The 22025-nt window shown below is 42.1% G+C and overlaps 1 protein-coding gene across 3 annotated transcripts in view; it reads left to right on the forward strand.

The window, feature by feature from the left end:
* The window catches only part of ARMC3 (armadillo repeat containing 3), an 81436-nt gene extending 61150 nt beyond the window's left edge, over positions 1–20286 (forward strand). The window contains exons 14-19 of one of the 3 annotated variants that reach the window (XM_045534782.1): positions 3118–3218; positions 4269–4370; positions 5203–5310; positions 15621–15821; positions 18065–18227; positions 19974–20286. In XM_045534782.1, the coding sequence (XP_045390738.1) occupies positions 3118–3218; positions 4269–4370; positions 5203–5310; positions 15621–15821; positions 18065–18227; positions 19974–20180 (882 nt within the window). In that variant the 3' untranslated portion in view covers positions 20181–20286. The remainder of the gene's footprint in view (positions 1–3117; positions 3219–4268; positions 4371–5202; positions 5311–15620; positions 15822–18064; positions 18228–19973) is intronic. The other 2 variants (XM_045534790.1, XM_045534798.1) reach the window with 2 other exon arrangements.
* Positions 20287–22025: the final 1739 nt, after the last annotated feature.

Raw genomic sequence — 22025 nt, forward strand, 5'->3', positions numbered from 1 at the left:
CCTTAACCTTGTCCAGTTATAAGATTTTGTGTTTTTGCAGTTTCAATTAGAATCTGATTACTTATAGCTGAATCCGCTTGCTAATGCCAGTCTCAAGTTTCAGATAAGATCTCAAAGAAAAGCTGGGTGCGGTGATGCGCACCTGTAGCCCCAGCTATGCGGGAGACTGAGGCAGGAGGATTGCTTGAGCCCAGGAGTTCTAAACTATAGTGCATGCTCGGATTGCACCTGTGAAAGCCACTGCCCTCCAGCATGGGCAACACAGTGAGACCCCATCTCAACCAAAAAGAAAAAGAAGAAGACATAAAAGAAGGATCATTTTTAATTTTGAGGTTCTGTTACTTCTAGGGCTTAGTGTTAGTGATAAGAAGTATAAGTTTTCTTATTTTATTAATTATAATATAATTGTAATTAACCAAATTTTGATACTGGATTTAAAATTGTAACAAAGAAGAATATTATTTTATGTAACCACATTTATAATCATGATTTTAAAACAGTATATAATGTCATTCAGTGAGAATGTTGAGAAAAGTGAGAAGCTAAAAATTGAAATCTTGGGGACTTTTTGACATGGCTGGTTAAGTGAGCATTTTCTACTTCTTCTGGAAACCAAAAGCAATAAGGAAGGAAAATGGGGAAAATTTTAAAAACTCACAAATCCCATTTTAGGCAAGACAAGAAAGCAGATTTGGTCTGCAGACTTCAAAAAATTTTAAGGAGCCAGGCATGGCAGTGCACCCCTGTAGTCCCAGCTACTCAGGAGGCTGAGGCAGGAGGATCGCTTGAGTCTAGGAGTTTGAGGCTGCAGTGAGCTATGATCATGCCACTGCACATGCCACTGCCTGGGTGACAGAGCAAGACCCTGTCTCAAAAAAAAAAAAAAAAGAAAGAAAAAATTTAAAGGTCACCAAAAGCCCCTGAGATCAGGTTGAAGCTGTGCAGTAGGAAAAAAGGAAGAGGGGAAAAAAATCACAGAGAAGAACAAGACAGCTCGTGATGGCAGATCTCAGAAAGCATCATCAAAAATACATGCTTCCTCAGGTGACGGGAGAGCCCAGAAGTGCAAGAGCAGCTGTACGCTTTGTCTGCCAGGCAGGTGCAAGAACTCAGGCCTGGGGTGGGCAAGGCTGGCAGCAGAAGCCTTCTTGGACCAATTTGGTTCCAAGAAACAGAGAGGACAAGGTCGTAAAAGAGTCACATAGTTGAGCCGCACTTGCAGGAAGCACCTAATCAGGGCAGCAGAGAATGAGAGTGATCTTGAATAATGAAAAAGAGCTGGCCTAGAACTTTCCTCCGGCTCTTCCTTCTGCCTCCCCAGCCTGCAGCCCCTGCTGCCTCCATGCCCTACAGCAGCACCCCGTAACACACAAACCACCGAGAAACTGCTCCTAGAAAGCCCTTCACTTTCAATGATGATTAACTTAAAAGGAACCAACACTAACATCAGCGCAAAGATGCTTTAAGAAAACTGAGGAAAAGAGCCCAAAAAACCAACACAGAACACTTACCAGGAAAATGTTGCCGTAGATCTGATAAAAGCGTGACAAAATATATTTGGTCATGAGGTTTTAAAAAATTGTCATGAGATAATATCCTTTATAAAGGATTCGTTCATTCAGTAAATAGTAAGTTTCTGATATTGGAGGCTTTAAAAATGTCAGTGAACAAGGCCAGGCGTGGTGGCTTACGCCTGTAATCCTAGCACTCTAGGAGGCTGAGACAGGAGGATTGCTCGGAGGTCAGGAGTTCGAGACCAGTCTGAGCAAGAGCGAGACCCGTCTCTACTAAAAATAGCAAGAAATTAGCTGGACAACTAAAAATATATAGAAAAAATTAGCCGGGCATGGTGGTGCATGCCTGTAGTCCCAGCTACTTGGGAGGCTGAGGCAGGAGGATTACTTGAGCCCAGGAGTTTGAGGTTGCTGTGAGCTAGGCTGATGCCACAGCACTCACTCTAGCCCGGACAATAGAGCGAGACTCTGTCTTCAAAAAAAAAAAAAAAATGTCAGTGAACAAAAGGGACAAAGGTCTCTGCTCCCATGGTCCTAGTGGGAGGGGACAGACAGTAAACAGCAAACACGATAGATGAATGAAGGAGATCCCCTGTTAGAAATGAGAAGCGCTGTAGGGGAAGGAAGGCAGAGCAGAGGCGGGGTCAGGCTCAGTTGTGCTGGGGAAGCTGGAGAGGGTGGTTGCAATTTTGGAAATTGTGGTCAGATTGGCCTCACGGAGGGTGATATCAGAGCAAAAACTTGCAGGAGGTGAGGGACTTAGCCAGGGGCATAGCCGGGGGAAGAGCTCTCTAGGCAGAGGAAATCGCCAGTGCAAAAGCCCTAAAGTGTGAATATGCCTGGTGTGTGGAAGAAATAGCAAGAAGCCAGCGCAGCTAGAGCAGAGTGAACAAAGCGAGAGGATCGTAGAGACGAGATCAGAGAGGCAACCAGAGGCCAGATCGGGTGGGTCTCGGAGACCACCGGAAGGACGTGGACTTCACTCTGAATGCCATGAGAAACTGTGGCAGGGTCCCCCGAGACAGAAGAATGATAGGATCTGTCTTATTTTTAACTGATCACTTTTGCCTTATTTCAAAAGGATCATGAAAAGCATGTTGGATGAGAAAAGGATCTAACCGTGACTTGAGTGATTGGGAAAAAAAGATCTCGGAAGGTGACCCAGTCCAGCCCCCTTCTACCAGGCTGCTACAATTGCCAGCACAGGGCTTTTTCTGGCCTATTTTTAGATATCCTCACAACACTTTGTAATCTGTTTCAGTGCTTAGTTGCTTTTACACACAGTAAATTCTCCCGTAGGCATATAGATGGATTTGCAAACTCAGATCCTTTCAGGGGACAAGATGATAATTATAGAATGAAACAGCAATGTGTAAAGCAATAAAGATTTTTAGGAATTGGATATATCCTGTCCAAAGGCAAGAATGTCCACAAGCTTCAGGTTCCTTTTCTAATTTTATGTATATTTATATTATGTATGCATGTGTGTGCGTGTCTGTGCGTGAACTTAGACACATCAGTTGAAGACATATTCTATCAGTATTCATTTTAAAAAATATGACCCATGCAGACACTACTTTTAAGTCCTTAAATTATCTTACAGATACATCCTGGCACCAAACTTTTGCCTTTGAAGGAGCTCTGCATACAAGAACCAAGTGACCTACGGGCCGTGCTCTTAATCAACACGAAACCTTCTGATGTGTGAGTCTTTGGAGGAAGGGTGGGATGCAGGGAAGCACATATTTTTTTTTTTTTCTGTTTGTCCAGCAACATGTGAGTATGTAAAGATTTCCAGATTCTTTTCTCCTGGATCTAGCACCACCATGAAAATACACACTGGTCCATGAACTCATAGCCTGGCATGGAATAACCACCACCAAAATCAGCGTGCCCTCTTGCTCTTTCCCTTTGACTCCGTGTTACCGGGCAATTCCAAATGCATTTTTGCCATCAAGGCCTCTTACCGGGGAGTAATTGAAGAACGTCTAAGTGGGGGCAACCCAAGATGAATGAGGCTCACAGGTCTCCAGAACTGTGTGCTGGAGTCTAACATTTTTCTTTTAAATAAGAAGTAAATGGTAGGGCTGGAACTTAAAGCTTCCACACTCTTCTTTAAAATGATCATGTACAGGCCGGGTGGCTCACGCCTATAATCCTAGCACTCTGGGAGGCCAAGTCGGGAGGATCGCTCTAGGTCAGGGGTTCGAGACCAGCCTGAGCAAGGTGAGACCCCATCTCTACTAAAAATAGAAAAGAAATTATATGGACAACTAAAAATATATATGGAAAAAAGTTAGCCCGCCATGGTGGTGCATGCCTGTAGTCCCAGCTACTTGGGAGGCTGAGGCAGGAGGATCGCCTGAGCCCAGGAGTTAGAGGTTGCTGTGAGTTAGGCTGATGCCACGGCACTCACTCTAGCCCGGGCAACAGAGTGAGACTCTGTCTCAAAAATAAATAAATAAATAAATAAAATAAAGAAAATGATCATGTACATATATATATATCTATGTAGTATTACACTTACGTGATACATTTTATACAAATATTTTCTCTTCTAATTTAGGAAAAGCTTTATAATATTCTTTTTATCTCATAACTTCCCCTTTATGCTTTTAAAATAGTGTCTCACTGTTAAAAGTCAGCTCCAAATATGACTTTCAGGGAAAAAAAAATCTGTTTTGAGGAACAAAACCGATATTGATGAATAAATTATTTTAATTTGTATGTAATTTCAAATGTGTAAAATTTTAGTTCTCCACCTCTGTCTATGGAAGAGAAATCGTCAGACATTGCTTATGGGCGAAGTATGTCTTCTTCATCTTCCTTAAGAAGATCGAGTAGAGAAAAATCCAAGTAAGAAAATGATGTTTTCCCTATACTGAAACACTTCTCTCCTTAATTCAAGAGTGCAAAATTATTTAGATTGTAGGTTTTGGCAACTTGATTTTTCTTCTTCTTATGGTAATACAGTTGCATCATTGCTTTTCAAGTTGCTGTGAAAAAGATCTCTGCACAAAGAGCCAGGGAACCTGGTTTTGTACCCAGTCTGCTGTGGACCTACAGTGACTGGAGCCACGTGACTTAGTGTCTGTTAGCACAGCAGTCCCCAGCCTTTTTGGCACCAGGGACCAGTTTCATGGAAGGCAATTTTTCCACAGACGGGGGGGTAGGGGATGGTTTCGGGATGAGTCAAGCACGTTACATTTATTGTGCACTTTATTTCTATTATTATTACATTGTCATATATAATGAAATAATTATACAACTCGGCCATAATGCAGCATCAGTGGGAGCCCTGAGCTTGTTTTCCTGCTCCCTCTGATCTGACGGAGGCGGAGCTCAGGCAGTGATGGGGGCCATGGGGAGTGGCTGTAAATACAGAAGAAGCTTCGCACCCTCACCTGCGGCTCACCTCCTGCTGTGCTCCTAATAGGCCATGGACTAGTATAGGTTCACCACCCCAGGGGCTTGGGGACCACAGTGTTAGCAGGTTCAGTCCCCTAAGCTGCAGAGGAAATGATGCCTGGTCCCCTGCTTCATAATGGCAAAAGGAATCAAATCATAGAATGAAGTGAAAATGCCTTATAAACTTATAAAATGCCTTGCAAATGTAACTTATTGATATTTTCCATATGATTGATTGAACTTGGTTGTGGTTTTTTGCAAATGACGAAGAAAAAAATAGTTTTCGTTCTAGTGCTGGATTTGGATCTCCCACAGAAGAGAAGTCAGAATCTACTTCTGGACGAAACACTGTTCTTAGCAAAAGTGCCGGGAAAGAAAAAGGATCGAGGTAGGAAAGGCGTCCTTGTGTTCCTAATTACCTCGGTGAGAGAGAGGGGCAGCTCTAAGTAGCAAGTTTCTCTTCTGAAATCATTATGCTGAACTAGGCAAGACTCATGAGATGTGATTTTAAAATTACTTTATTTTTGTTTCTCACCATCTCTTTCAAATTTGCCCAGAGAGAAGTTCTTCTCCTGACTCAGGATGAGAACTCAGGTCGCTTTGATCACTTTTGGGAACTACAAAGTCCTACAGTCACTTTAATTCATAAACAACAACAGGAAGCTAAGTGAGGTGGCTCATGTTTGTAAGCCCAGGGCTTTGGGAGGCCAAGGTGGGAGGATCGCTTGAGGCCAGGAATTCAAGACCAACCTGAGCCAGATCGAGACCCCATCTCTACAAAAAATACAGAAATTAGCCGGGCATGGTGGTGCACACCTGTAGTCCCAGCTACTCAGGAGGCTGAGGCAGGAGGATTGCTTAAGCCCAGGAGTTAGAGGTTGCAGTGACCTGTGATGACATCACTGCACTCTAGCCTGGGTGGCAGAGCAAGATCTTGTCTCAAAACAAAAAAGCAAAACTATAAAAGCCAACAACAACAGGAACAGCAGTCTCTAGTCATTCATTTGAAAGCCCCACCCCAGTGGTAACTACCTGTCCTGCCTTCATGCTGCTGCCTTTTGCAGGGTAACCCCGACACCGCACACTGTCGCTCTCTCCTTCTCTGCCTTTGCTTCCGTGCCCCTCCCCTCTCGCTCCCTGAGTCTCCAACCCTTCAGGGTAGAAGGAACGAGAAAGAGCAAGAGGGGGAAACGGGGAAAGCTCTTACTTGGTTGGAACAATCATAATGTGCTTTTGCACTTTTTAGGCCTGCAGTATTTTAAACATTTTCTTCTACATGCTTACATATCTTTAAAACATATTTCTTCTCCTGTGAGAACTTTCCTGGATTCTTAAAAAAACCATTTGGCCCTCCTGCCTCACTGCGTGGCCCTTTAATTACGGTGGACGTCAGCCCCCACGACTGGCTGCCATACCGGAATCTCTGTGCAACTTAGACCAGACACTGCTTTCTGAAGCGACTGGGCCCTGAGGCCTCCTAAGGTGTGGGCAGCGGCCTGCTCTTCCCTTCTGAGCTCTTTACTTTCTGCTCTGACTCTATTTCCTCTTGTCAGAGTCTATGTTGCTTAATATTTTGATCACTGCTTCTAATCTGCTTCTGTTGTCTCCAGCCTGCTAGCGTTCATGCCTCCCTCCCTCCCCTCCCCTTCCCTGTCCTGCCTCAACCTGCCCTTTGTCCCCTCTGAGCATCTCCCCTACTTGCCTGAAAGTTCCTGAAGACCAAAACAATGTTCTTATTCGAATAATTTCTTTCCTCCCCTGTGTTTAGCTCACAGCTTGGTTGGCGTACATAGGCATTCACCTCTACGCAGAAGAATAGAAATCTGAACTTTTGCAGGAAAAGGTTATTTTGGACAAGTTCTGCACTTACAAACTGTATGGATCGAGCAAATAGGTTACCTTCTCTTTACCCGAGTTTCCTCATTGGTAAAATGGAAATAAAAACAGTTCCCCCCACCCATAGTGTTGCCATGAGGAGCAAATAAGTTACCACACGTGAGGAGCTCAGCGCAAACGTGGCTCCTCGTGGATGCTGTGTTATAAACAGGTGCAAGGACCCAGACCCCACTCAACCCTGCAAGAATCCCCGAAACCCAATGCAAGAGAGTGTGTCCTGCAAGGCTGTCTCTTCTTCTTCCTCTCTGTCTCTCTATCTGCACAGTGTTTTGTTTACAGTCACTTTGTTGTCGTCCTTGCTTTCTTTCTGTGACTGCCTCACCCGTAACTGTAGCGTGTATGTGACTTTGGTTTGCCAGGGGACCAAGTCTGGCCCCAGTTCCAAAACAGCTTTTCACTTTAAAAGCCCAACAACATTCAAGTCCAATCTCTGTGTCTCTTTGTGCATTGTCATGAGAGACACAATGTGACAGAAAAATGTCACCATCATCCCCACGTTGAAGCTCACACAGAGCTTTTTTTTTTTTTTTCCATTATTTTATTTTTCTTACAGCTCAATCTGGTTCTTAAATCTTTTGGGTAGTGCTTTTGGGTTGAAAGTCATTTTGTGAACTTGCAAATATCCAAACGCTGATCTTCGGACAGCTTTGGTTTGCTTTGCTGTCTGTGATACTTGATGGTGACATTTTTCGGTCACATTGTGAAGCACTCACAGCTTTGTCTCATTGGCTCCCTGTCAGTTTGATGTGTGGACACCTCCCTTCTCCTTTGGCCCTGCTGGTTCTTACCTCGTCCTCGGGGCACCTGGAGTCCCACTGTTCTTGGGTTCTTCCTCTGCTCCTTTCCCCACTCTGCGCAGATGTAGCTACTTGCTGCTCAGGGCAACATCCACACCTGCGCGTCCGGTGGCCTCTTGGCGTTCTCTGCACTGTCACCCTGGAGGCACCTCAAGTTCAGTTTCCGACCTGAAATCATTTTTCCCCCAAATTTGCAAACCTCCTTCTCTTCTGTTCCCTGTGCTGCCCCGTGTTGACCATGTTCCCACACAGCTGCCCGAGCCTGGGAACTGTCCTGCAGTCTTTCTCCTCCCGTATCCCCGGTACCAGGCGCGTCTCTTAGTCTCACCCATCCTGCATCTTTGCCTCCCTCTTAAGTCTATTCCTTCCCTTCATTTTCACTTCCACGTCCCAGGTCCAGGCCTTTGTGTTGTATCTCAATTCCAGTAGCCTCCTTGTCACGCCAGAGAGAGTCCTTCCCTCCGTGTAGCGCCACGGAGCCACCCTCCCTGCTCCCCCGGCTCCCTTGTGATCCTATTACTTTGCCCAAAACAGCGTTTCCCCATCACCTTCCCGCTAAAGCCCAGACTTCAACCCCGGCCCACTGTGGAATAGCCTTTCTTGTCTTGTGTGTAGCAAGTTCCTCTTTCGTTCTTTATTTTCTTTATATTTCTGTTTTTGTGAAGCCTTCTCTGATCACTCCAGGTTAAACATTTACTTAGTGCCCGCTCCTTGTGAATTGGCTTCTTAATTAATTAATTACATTTTCTAGCTGTATTGAGGTATAATTGACAAATAAAAACTATATGTATTCACAGTAGACAACATGATGTTTCGAGCTACGCATATGCTGTGAAATGTTTGCCACAGTCAAGCGTATTGACATCTATCACCCCACAGTTACCTTTTGTTTTCTGTTTTGTGGTGAGAACATTTAAGATTTACTCTCTTAGCAAATTTAAAGTATACATTAGAGTATTATAATATAATGTCATCGTGCTGCCCATTAGATCTACAGAACTTGCTTCTTCTGCATGCCTGAAACTCCTTTGTGAATTGATTCTGTCTCTTATGTATGACCTGCGCTGATCAGTGTTGATTTATTTTGTTGTCTTTCCTCCTAAGCAATGTGTGCTGGAGGCCCAGGACCACGCCCTTTCCGTCTTTGTATCCATAGAGCCTAGAACAGCAGCAGGTACATCAGGGGCAGTAACGAAATATTTACTGATTAAATATTCACCAGTTACTTTAATTACTGAATGCTGCTCGTTGAGAGGAATAGATGTTTGACTCCTTGACAGCATGCCCAGGGAGCGGAAATATTGACAAGTGAGAATAATTATTTCTCCTTCACACGGTCTCCACTTTCCCTCTTATCTCTACATATTCTCGCAGCTCTCTCCCCACTTGAAGATAATCCCTGATTAGCTCCCAACATCCAAGAGGATTGTTGGCATGAAGGAGAACACACAGACTCTGGATTCAGACAAGACCGGTTCTCGGTTTTCTCAACTGTAAAATGGGCATGATGAGATGACAGCTGGGAAGTGCCTGGACCGTTGTCTGGCACACTTGGGCGTCAGTGTGTGTCTCTTTCTCCTTCCCAGGCTTGGCCCATGGGGGACGGATTGGCCATAAACCTGCTGTCCTGTTGTCTGTCTTTCATTCAACCCTTCTTGTCTCGTGACTGTTAAAACTTTGGACTCCTGGGAATAGAGGGGAATATTTTAACTCTACGCATCTGGTAATACTATTAAGAATGTTTTACGTTAACAAAAGGAGTGAGAGACACTGACAAAAAACATTAATAATGAGACATCAGAGGCACAAAGTAACTAAATATTTGAAAGGGAGAGGAGAGAAGAGATGAGAAACAAGATCAATTAGGTGTGAGATAGTCTAACACAGTATGCATTTCTCTTTTTCTCCTCATGAATATCATCACCATATACCATGTCAGCTAAAATCCCTGTCTCCCTAGGTAAGAGACTCTCCCTGGGTGACCCACCAGCATATTATTTTCATTTTCTACGGTTTGGGTTACACTCCCCTTCATAGCAAAACCCTCCTAGGAGAGGGGATTCATTTGTTTCCGTTTATCCTCTCCCCTTCTCCATACCTTCTTAGGCTTCCCTGCAACAAACATGTCTGATATTCCTTCCAAAGCTTTTCCTTATAAAGGACATTTAAATGTAAACATTTAATAGTAACACTGAGCGGACCTGTTTATGAAATGCATTATGTGTTCCACCTATACTGTACTTTTGAATTCAGACCACTTTTCATAAATATCCACTTGATTGTATATGAGTTTGCTACACTAAAAGTGTATTGTTTTTCTGTCTCTTATTTTGTATCTTCCTTCTAGGCTGCTCATCTCTGACCTCTTTTAGATATTTATTTATTTATTTATTTTTATTCTTATTTCAGCTCTTTTAGATATTTACAACGTATGCTTTAACATTTCTGCTACTCAAACAATCTTGGCCCCCTTGATCGTGGCTTCCCGAAAATTTTTGTTTTTAAAATAATTTCCCACAAACCCTCTTTTCACCTGGACCTTAACTGTTTTCATTTCTTCCCCAAAGTCTTGACCAGCTACAAAAGCCTTTCAGAAACAGGTGTTGTCTGTTAGTCACATTTTAATACCATCTCACTTTCCTTTCTTGAATGTATTCGTTCAGTTGACAAATACTTATTGGGCACAGGTGTGTGCCTGGAATTGTTCCAGTGTTGGAGAAATAGCAGTGAACAAAATCCTTTGCCCTCATGGAAGTCACATCCTAGCGGAGAGACAGACCACGAACAAAATAAACTACACATGCACACACACTACCCAGAACAAATCCTATCTCCACTTTAAACAATACCCTCTTCCTTCCCAATCTTTTAGAATAGATTGGGTAGAATTGGACATCAATGGAGTAGATTCCTTTTAGTATAGAACTCCTTGACTTTCTTATCTTTATCATTCATGTAGAATTTATTGAATGCTGCCTAGTATTGTGATTATTCCCCACCTACCAGAATCTTCCTGCTTAAACTGAAACCCCAAGTGGGCTGGGCTTATGACTTGTATCTCTCCCACCAGCCTTGTCCTATAATCTATATATTTTAAAAAACTGATGGTTATCAAAAAGGAGCATGTGATTAAAGTGGTTTGCAAGTGTCAATACACAATTTAGATCCAGCCAAATATTCTACATATTTATCTGCTCTCCTATTCAGCCACCTGTGAATGTAGAAAAATATCCGTAGGGTTTGGGATCCCACAGTAAACCCCTGTTCTCTAAGGTCATTCTGCTACAGTCTCTGCAGGAAAGGCAAACATTCCACTGTCTTTCATCATAAACTGCTGCTCTTTCTGAAGATTAATTTTACAGGAGTTAATTTTGTAATTTCCAAGTGTCTGTTTCCATCTTCATTTAGAAATGAAATTCATTTAAGTATTGAAGCCCTTATTAATACAACCTGGCAGCCTGCGTGGGAAAGAAGTCCAAAAGAAATGCTTCTATTTATAGCAGCAGGAAACAATTCAAGAGCTCAGTAAATTATCTCTTTTTAATCACTCAAGAAGACTGCCCTCCCCCGAAGGTGTGCCAGATATTAGCTCCTCTGCGCCAAGTGACTCTCTCCCCTTACATCACGTGACACACTCAGTGACAAATACCCCTGCTTCTGTCTTGTGGGTGGCTCTGAGTAGTCATAGGAGCCGAGTGCTCCAGTCTTATAAAGCTGCCTTGCAGTTTTAGAACACAGGCAAACCTGGCTACGCCTTCTGCAGTTCTAACTGACATGTGTAGTGTTAGTTTACTAAACTATATATATGAAGTTTACTAAAAATTATATATGTGAAAGTGTCCAATTTATTTTTTTTAAAAAGAATGGGTTAAGATAATATATCTGGGAAATATTAAGCTTTACTTAGACAGTTTATCATAATATATGATTGGTATATTTGCTAATACATGATTGGTATCTCCTTTGCTTAACTGCAACAAATATAACATTTAATTAGCAAATAGAAAGCTTGTAGTACTTGTTATAGTTAGCAGAGTTTTGTAATTCTCAAATAGCAGTTGACAGGGTTATATTTCTATTTCTTTCTCAAAATAAATTAAAAAGAAAATTCATATGGACTTCAGTTGCTCTCTCCCCCTGCCCCCACCCTGTGCTTCACGTGATACTTAAAGAGGAATAATCCCCTCCCCTGACTTACTGTTAGCGGAACCGATGTTCACATTTGTGAGCACATTGCTGAGGTGATTCCCACCCACCCTGGCCTAACCCCATTCTTCATTTTCTTGACCCTGTGACAAATTTGTTGTTTTAAGTTCCTTGTTCTCAATAAGGTAACAAAATATGAGCTGAAATAACAGCTGCTGTTTAATCTTAATGTTGTTGGATCCTATTGTAATAAACAAGGTATATAAGAAAATCTTCCCTCAAAAAGTAGAGAGTTGTCACAGCGCATCATATATAAAGGAAGAATGAGGTAGATATTTAGGGAGAGCAGCAATTCTTCTTCCTCTAAACTGAAGTGTGTATTTGCATATCAGTAGTTCCGTAATAAAATTCTGCTGGAGAAACTGAGATGTAGAAGTAAGGCCAACCAGAGCATTCCATGACAGCTCAACCTGCAGTGGCGTTCCCTGTGAGTCTGGAACCAGAAGCTGTATCATCCCCCTTGAAACTGTGGAACCCTACCCAAAGTCCCACCCTAGCGTGTTCTGGGGACTTCAGGCAGGGGAGCATGTCTGTGGTCGCGGCTGGGGGAACAGGGCAGCCTCCCGGCCCACATTGTCGTCCACTGAACTGCCCGGTCTCCTGGGAACTTAGGGACTCATTTCATTCCTTCTTAGATCCACTGCTCAAGGTCAGGTTCGGCCATAGGTGGCTGCCTCTTGATCTGCCTCTGTGTGACGTGGGTAAGTCAAGAACGTGTCTGCTTCAAAGGCAGAAAGGCATCTGTAAGGGGCTCATTTATTAGACTTGCACCTTGTTAATTATTAAGGAAAAAATGACTAAAGCTAAAAAATGTGAAAAGGGACAGGCTGAGCCCTGGCCCCATCGTGAAGCAAGGAGACTCTGACTCTCCCAGCCCCTGCACCGTCCTTTTTCAATTTCTGCGAATTCTTTGCAAAGCTGCTCCAGCAGCGGCCCAAAAATTATAGCAACATCTGACACTCAAGACAATGATATTTAAAGGTGGAGAAGGTAAAAAGGGACCTGAATGGAGATCAGGTTTCCATGCCTCACTTGAAGTGGTAAAATGTGGATACCTGTACGCTGGGATAGCTATATCTGTATATTGTAACACCAACCATAACCACTATAAAACCTATGCAAAGAGCTACATTCAAAAACACTATAAATAGGCCAGGCGCGGTGGCTCATGCCTACAATCCTAGCACTCTAGGAGGCTGAGACGGGAGGATTGCTTGAGGCCAGGCATTCAAGACCAGCCTGAGCAAGAGCAAGACCCTGTCTCTACAAAAAATAGAAAAATTAGCTGTGTGTGGTGGCGTGTGCCTACAGTCCCAGTTACTCAGGAGGCTAAGGCAGGAGGATCACTTGGGCCCAGGGATATGAGGTTGCAGTGAGCTATGATGATGCCACACTGCACTCTAGCCTGGGTGACAGAGCAAGACCTTGTCTTAAAAAAAAAAAAAGAAAATTAATAAATCAAGCTGGAATCCTAAAAAAATGTTCACGTAACCCACAAGAAAGCAAGAAAAGGGCTGGGTGCAGTGGCTTATGCTTGTAATCCTAGCACTTTGGGAGGCTGAGGTAGGAAGGCTTGAGGCCAGGAGTTTGAGAAAGCAAGAAAAGAAGAGCAGAGGAATAAGAACCAATCAAAAGACAGAGATTCATTGACATAGGTAGGTTGAAAGTAAAAGAATGGACAAAAATAAACATGTAAACATTAATTTTTTAAAAGGCATAAATGGCTTTTTAAATATAGTGTAGACCACAGTGCAAAGAAAAGTACTAGAGATAAGGAGAGACATTTCATAATGATAAAATGAATTAACCCATGAGAAAAACATAATGATCTAATGTGTATGCACCAAACAACAGAGCCTCAAAATAAATAAGGCAAAAAACTGATAGAGCTGAAAGAAGAAAGTGGCAAATCCTCAGATATGATTGGGGACTTCAGCACCCTCCTCTCAGCAAGTGGCAGAAATTCTAAGCAGAAAATCAGGACGGATATAGAAAATTTGAGCAATACCAGCAACCAGCAACATATGTGGAACACACCAACAACAGCAGAATACGTGCTTTCTAAAAAAAAAAATAAAAAAGGCATGTGGAAAATTCACAAACATTCTGGGCCATATAACAAACCTTCATCAAATTTAAAATAATTGAAATTATACAGAATATATTCTCTACTGTAATAGAATCAAACTAGAAATTAATAACAAATACAAGAAAATCTCTGAACATGTGGAAATTCAATGATACCTTTCTAAATAATTCATGGGACAAATGACATCTCAAAGGAAATTAAAAGATATTAATACCTAGAACTGAATGAAAATGAAAAGAAAACATACCAAAATTTGTGAAGAACAGCTAAAGCAGTGGTGAAAAAGAAATCTATTGGACTAAATGCTTACATTAGGAACAAAAAGAGGTCTCAAATCAATAATCTAAGCTCCTACCCCAAGAAACTAGGAAAAATGCAAAATGAAGCCAATACAAGCAGAAAGAAGTAAGTAATGAAGGTTAGAAATCAATGAAATTGAAATCAAAAGCAATAGAGAAAATCAATGAAATAAAAATCTGGTTCTTTAAAAAGCTTAACAACATTGATAAACCTCTAGTAAGGCTTACAATTAATAAAAGAGAGAAGACTTAAATTACCAATATCAGGAGTGAAAGAAGGAATTATCATTGTAAACCCCCCACACATTAAAAGATCATAAAGAAATTCTACAGGCACCTTAGTTCAGCAACTTAGATGCAATGGACCAATTCATCACCAACTACAAACTACCAAAACTCACCAAAGATGAAACAGATAACCTGAATAGTCCTGTAACTATTAAATATATTGAATTCACTTTTTAAAAACTTTCTAAAAAAGAAATCTCATGACCCAGGTAGTTTCATTGGTGACTTTTACCAAACATTTAAAAAATTAACATCAATTCTACACGATCTTTTTCAGAAAATGGAATTTACTTAGTAAACAGTAAGAATACTAGATAAACTTTGGATGAGTCTCTGCTCCTGTATGAGATGGAAATTATGTGTCGTGCTGATTTTGTGTTTTGCTTTATTTTCACATTTTGGATAATTTTTCCAAAAAATAGTGATCCAATTATTCTTGCAGAGGGTCTTAATTGAAGCAAGAGATGATATAAGACTGGCTTAGACTCTCTGAGGAGGCAACCTCATCTTTTCAAATTCAATAAATATTTATTATATACCTACTATGTGCCAGACACCCTGCAAGGCAACTATGCAAAAATGCGATGTATGATTTTAATAAGATGTATCAGTTACATGGTATTCTCTTGAAAATTAGTTTCTCTGGCATAATATAGACTCTGTAAAACTCTACCATTGTCATTGAAAATGAAAATTTGAAAACTATATACATATGGTTGTTGATGTATAAAATACATTTATCCCTTCATATCTGTGAGGGATTGGTTCCAGGAAGCCCTGCGGATACCAAAATCCTACATACTCAGGTCCCACAGTCAGCACTGCAGAACCTGTGAATAGCAAAATTGGCCCTCTGTATCCACATCCATGGCTTCTGCATCCCTGGAATATTGTATTTTCCATCCACATTTGGTTGCAGGTGCAGAACCAGTGGATTTGGAGGACCAACTATATTTACCTTTTAAAATCTGCATGTAAGTGAATCCACAGAGTTCAAACCCATGTCGCTCAAGGGTCAACTGTACCTTATTTTTGTGCTGCTCTTTAACTCAGAGCATAGTGAGCGTCTATCCATTTGTTTAGCTGAAGATGTGATTTTGATGAATGCTGTTTACTCTCAAAGGAAAGGCAGAGGAAAAAAAGAAGAGGAAAAAGTGAAAGAAGAGGAAGAGCTTTCGACAGCACCAAAATTGGTTGGCGAAGGAAGCCCTGATAAAGAATGGTACCCTCCCTGTGACCCTAATTTCTGCATGTATGTGTACGAGGTGACCAAGTCAATACTGCCCATAACCAATATTAAGGAACAGATTGAGGTTCTTGCAAAGTAAGTTGTCTATCTTTACCAGTATATTTTTAATTTCTGAAAAAAAAAATTGAGTGGTATACATATTTTAGCCAATTTTCAGACAAATATACCATAATAAAATTGAAATTTACAACACCCTAGCTCTGACTCTGAAGCAGAAACACAGTGAATTGAAAAAGTTCTCGATTTCTATTTTAGGTCATATTTCCACCCAGAATCAGAGCTAGGAGCTAGAAATTGCTTAGAGAAAAATGCTTGTTATTTTCTTCTGCTAAATGATTGAAGGTATCTTTCAAGGTGATCCTGAAGAAGTTATGAATGAATCAAAAGTTTGAACATTAAATCATTCCTTAACTGTACGGGGTACTCATAATTTAAAGGAATCCTACTGTGAATCATTTATAAACTTGCAAATTATTTCCTAATACAAATACCCAACCTGTATGTTTCGGCTGTATGTTCTCCGTTGCTTTGAGGTGGGGCATGAGCGTTCTGAGCTTGAGCTGGCACAGGGCTCTGTATGAGCCAGAGAATTTGTCCTCTTCATTAGCGTGTTTAATCTAAATTCCACTAAGGGAAGGCTGGGAATTTAACCTGGGAGCTGCCAGGGATTAGGACTCACTAGAAGCGGAGGGTAGGCTTCAGGACTGACACCACCCAGTGGGTAAGCTACTGGCTTCTGCGACAGCTGCAGTCTCCATGGGAGCTTGTATCCACTCCAAATAGCAGTGAGGTGCAGTCATCAAACCTGGATGTGACAACTGCCAGTAACACAGCTGCCAGATCATTGACTTCTTGTCAGCCAGAGCTAGAAGAGAACATTTTTGGCTACTGAAGTTTTCCTGATGTCCTTGAGAAGTGATGGCTTAAGCAGAACTCTGCTACAGCCCACGTCCTCATGCTTTGCTCCCATCAGAAACACTTGTCATCATTCCCAAATCATTGTCTTTTTTTTTTTTTTAACCTGAGCCCACACCAAGCTAGAGAAAGAGGCAGAGATTTGTCTCCATGGCTGGGGGTCCTTGGCATTCATTAGAGCCCCCCTGGCTGGGTGGAAGCGCAGTCAGTCCAGCGGCTTCCTCCCAACCGTTTCTCTTGGGTTTTTTAAAACCATTGTTCTCCCTCACTTAGTTTCACATACATCAAGAGGAAATTCTTTCTTTAAAATTTGCAGTTCTGGCCTGGCATGGTGGCTCACACCTGTAATACTAGCACTCTGGGATGCCGAGGCGGGCGGATCGCTCGAGCTCAGTAGTTCAAGACCAGCCTGAACAAGAGCAAGACCTCGTCTCTATTAAAAATAGAAAGAAATTAGCTGGACAACTAAAAATATATAGAAAAAATTAGCCAGGCATGGTGGCGCATGCCTGTAGTCCCAGCTACTGGGGAGGCTGAAGCAGTAGGATCGCTTAAGCCCAGGAGTCTGAGGTTGCTGTGAGCTAGGCTGATGCCACGGCACTCTAGCCAGGGCAACAGAGCGAGACTCTGTCTCAAAAAAATAAAATATAATAAAATTTGCAGTTCTGCCTTTACTCCAAGGGTACGGTGGCCTTAATTGACAGAGGATTTCACAGGTGTATTTACTGACTTCTTCAGTGAGAGCCTAATACCAGACGAAACCCACAAACAAACAATGCCATATTAACCCTGTCTTACCCATGCATCTGTTACTGTATTTTCCTTTTTGCCTCTTCTTCCCTTTTCCTCTAACTTCTCTTTTCCTCTTAGTATTATGTAATGCCATGTCTTTCTCTAAATTATAAAAAGACAAATACATTTTTAAAAGAAAAATAATAAAACTAAAAAACTTGAAAATGTTTGGGAAGCTAATGGTAAAATTTTCTGTGTGTTTGTCTTGTCTCTAAGTTTATATTCCTTGAAAGAATAACCATATGTCAGAGCAATGCCTTAGATTTCAGATTAAAACATTTAAAAATACTTTTCAATAGTAAGATAAAATTTTAAGACTGCATTGATATTTAGTGTGACACTGATTTGTATCTTGTAGATGTTGGGAAAATTAGCATTCATTTTTTTCTTTGTGTTGAATGAAATTGCGAGAATTTCAGTTTGCATGTGATGGTTTGAATACAGTAAGCATGATGTTAACATACTTATTGTGAGTATATTTTTTAAAGTAAAGCAAACAATAAAAATCAGAGAGAATGTAGTTTTTACACATATACAGGTACATATAATTATAGTCAAATCATCCACACTGAGATATTGAACTTGATTTGATCTCAATGTAATTGACACAGGTATGTGGCAGAAAAAATGGGTGGGAAGATTTCGAAAGAGAAACTACCTGATTTCAGCTGGGAACTTCACATAAGTGAACTAAAATTTCAACTTAAATCCAACGTTATACCAATTGGACTTATCAAAAAAGGAATCTTCTACCATCGAGCTTTGCTTTTCAAGGTATTTAAAATATTTTGCCTCATTTGCCAGTAGATAAAAATGTTTTGTCTTTATCATATTGCAGTGAGCCCGTTGCTAACATTTAACAGGATGATACTAATCCCACCATTTAGACTTACTCATGTTGGACATATATCTGCATATAGACATGCTCTCATCCTCCCAGTGAGTGGTTTTCTCATGGTCTGTCTTGCTTAATATATCAAAGAATTTGTCTTCAATCATTTTCTTTCTTACATACTTCTTTCCTTACTTACTTTCATCCTCTTTTGCCACTTCATCTCAATCTCAATCTTCTATGGAAGCCTCCAAAGGAGATCCCTCTACCGCTCTTAAATATTGGGGTTCCCCAAGGTTCTGACCCAGGCATTTTTCTGTTCCCCTTTATGCCCTTCTCAGGGTGAGATCTTCCTTCACGTGCCCTTAAACCGTCCCCAAATTCCTAAGGTTTACAGATCCTTTCTTCCATCCTTCCCGATTCCTCCTGATTCCGGATCTATGGGTCTGATGACCCTCCAGCGGGGTCCATGTGAGTGTGCCACAGGCACTGTATTAGTCAGCTTGGGCCGCTGTAATACTACAGATGGGGTGGCTTGAACAGCAAACATTTATTTCTCACAGTTCTGGAGGCTGAGAAGTCCAGGATCCAGGTGTCAGCAGATTCAGAGTCTGATGAGGGCTCTCTTCTCGGTTTGCAGATGGCCGCCTTCTTGCCATGTGCTCATATGGCAGACAGAGAGAGGGCTCCGGTCTCTGACTCTTCTTACAAGGGCACAATCCCACCACCTGGTTCCATCCTCACCGTCTCCTAAATCTAATCACCTTCCAAATCCCCACCTCCAAACACCATCACACTGGGGAGTAGGCCTTCAACACATGGATTTTGAAGGGACACAAACATTGGGTCCACAGCATCTTAAGCTCATTATGCCAAACTGAATTCATTACCCTCACACCTCAACTGAGTCATGTGACTAATTACCCAGCACTCTCCCACTGCTGAAATCCTGATCCCCAATACTCAGTGATAAAATCTCTCATCCTTCCACCCCCTGAAATCTGGCTCCTCAGTCTCGGGGCTGGGCTGCCAGCAGTTCAAACCCAGGCAGGCCGAGCCAGCTCTCCTATTTACTATGATGTGGCTGAGAAGTTTCCAGATTGTTTTAAAAATACTTTTTTTTAATAACCTCAAAATCAGGCATATCAGAGGGCAAATTGAAGAGAGACAACTTCCAAGAAACCTAAGCAACCTCTGCCGAGGTGGCAGTAAGTAGCCCAAGAAGGACCAGCCACTCCCAGCTCTGCCTCTCCTGCTCCACAGCACGCGGAACAGGCGGGCTGGAAACAGGTCCCCCAGGTCCCCCATGGGTCCCCCCCCATCAGTCCCCCTGCACGTGTCAGCCAGAGAGGCGCTGAGAGGCACAGAAAGACCAGTAGATGCACTAGTGCCGAGAGCCGGGGAATAGCCTTCCTCCAACTGCCTTGCCCATCTTGTGGCTGATACAATACAGTGTGACCGCCTCAGCAGTGTCACCCCCGGGCAGGACCTCCACAGAGGTTCTGAGTCCACAGACTCTTGAGGAACAAGGGAGCTTGTCCCATCTGATTGGACTATTGCACAATAGTCCACACTTTAGCCTCCTGCCTAAGTATTTCTTTGCAAGAGCTGTGTTTCCCTCTGAGCCAAGCTGGGTTTCCAGCTGGGATTTTCGGTCACCCTGACTGGTCTCTCGTTCTCCCCCGCAGGCTCTGGCCGACAGAATCGGCCTCGGCTGCTCTCTGGTCCGAGGGGAGTACGGCAGGGCGTGGAACGAGGTCACCCTGATGCACGAGCGGAAGGGACTGCTGGGGGGCTTCTCCCCGCCTGACGTGTACATCGTGGACCTCATGTTCCACCCAGGGGGGCTGATGAAGCTGAGAAGTCGGGACGCCGACCTTTACAGATTTCTTTAAACTACCCAGCCAACATGAGCGGGGCTCAGACAAGAAACTGGCTACACTTTCCAAGTTCACCGGTTGATTTGATTTCTTTAAATAAAAGCATTAGAAAATGTTCTCTGTGTGTAGAAATGAGGAAACGTGGAGCGAACTCTGTCGTGCTTCCGAGTTCAGAGTTTTGGCCAGAGTTCACGGCCTTCCTGTGAACCTCGCCCTGTGCCCTCTGCCCTCACACAAAGCTTGTTACTGTCCTAATTGCCCACTGTTTGCTAAGGAACAGCTCTGTCGTTTAGGGACCGTATGTATCACTCAGCTGCTGCTCCCAGGACAACACGGTGGCCTCGCGACTGTCCTTTCTCATGGGACTGTCCTTTCTCTTAAGGACACTCCATTAAATGACTCAGTGGATCTTTAGCGTCCTTAGTCACCTTGTCTCACTTTCAGTAAGTAAGATTTTGATAGTGTGAATATTTATAGATCTATTTTAGTATTTACAAATGCCCTTTTAAAAATTTTTTGTTTAGAGTTTTTTAAAAACATGTCATTAAGAGCACTGTTTAGTATACTTCACTGAATTAAAAATATTTCTAGAAAATATTTCCATAAAACTTCCATGTCGGCTGGGCGCGGTGGCTCACGCCTGTAATCCTAGCACTCTGGGAGGCCGAGGCGGGTGGATCGCTCAAGGTCAGGAGTTCGAGACCAGCCTGAGCAAGAGCGAGACCCCGTCTCTACTAAAAATAGAAAGAAATTATCTGGCCAACTAAAAATATATATAGAAAAAATTAGCCAGGCATGGTGGCGCATGCCTGTGGTCCCAGCTACTCGGGAGGCTGAGGCAGTAGGATCGCTTAAGCCCAGGAGTTTGAGGTTGCTGTGAGCTAGGCCGATGCCACGGCACTCACTCTAGCCGGGCAACAGAGCGAGACTCTGTCTCAAAAAAAAAAAAAAAAAAGAACTTCCATGTCTTTGTCTTTGTCTTATCTATGTGAACTTGGAAATATACCTTCAGTCAAAAACAATTTTGATCTGCTGTTACACATCGTAATGCTGGGCCCCCAGAATGTTATTTTAAATTTACAGAACTTAAAAATCTTTATTTTTTAGACAACTTTGGAATATTAAAATAGAGCAGATCTTTGCTGAGGAACTGTTTTCAGTCGTGAGCACAGCATGGTAAGACGTTTTACCTTTCAAATGGTCAGACAAATAAAAAACAGTAATATGATGAATCTCATGAAGGGTTTATTTCCTAATCAGGCTTTCAGTCTGAAGTTGACCTGTGTAATCATTTTCCTAGGTGTTTTGAAGTGAATATGATTTTAGAAATTAAAGCTAAGTTTATTTTGCATGAGTCAATCTGTAATTTTAAAGACTGTAATTCTTTATTTCAGAATACAGTTCTTTATTTCAAATGGTATGGTAATTATATTTATCATGTAATTTCATAAAAGTAGAGCATGGATTATAGAATACAAACCCATCGCAGCATTTTCAAGTCCGTTCTGATCCAGAAAGCATTTAAAGTGGATTACAAAGATTTATAAGAGGTAAAAAGAAAAAAGAAAATTAAAAACAGACATAAGTATAGGGGGAAAAAAAGTCAACAAGGCCAGGAATGAGCTTAGAATTCAAAGCTCATTAATGAAAATGCTACACATTTGTTAGAGATTAAAGAGAATTTGACTCTAAACCCTCTGGCTGCCAAAACAGAGGGAAAGGTTTTTCGTTAGGTGATTTATCCTGGCGTCCACGAGCTGCCAGCACGGAGCAGTTTCTTAGGAGGAACAAAGACCAGGGGGATGTCTCTTTGGGAACTTTATAGTGATGGCAAAATGTAATGTAGAAAATAACACCTTT

Source organism: Lemur catta, chromosome 1 (assembly GCF_020740605.2).
Source record: "Lemur catta isolate mLemCat1 chromosome 1, mLemCat1.pri, whole genome shotgun sequence".
In the NCBI taxonomy this organism is placed as follows: domain Eukaryota; kingdom Metazoa; phylum Chordata; class Mammalia; order Primates; family Lemuridae; genus Lemur; species Lemur catta.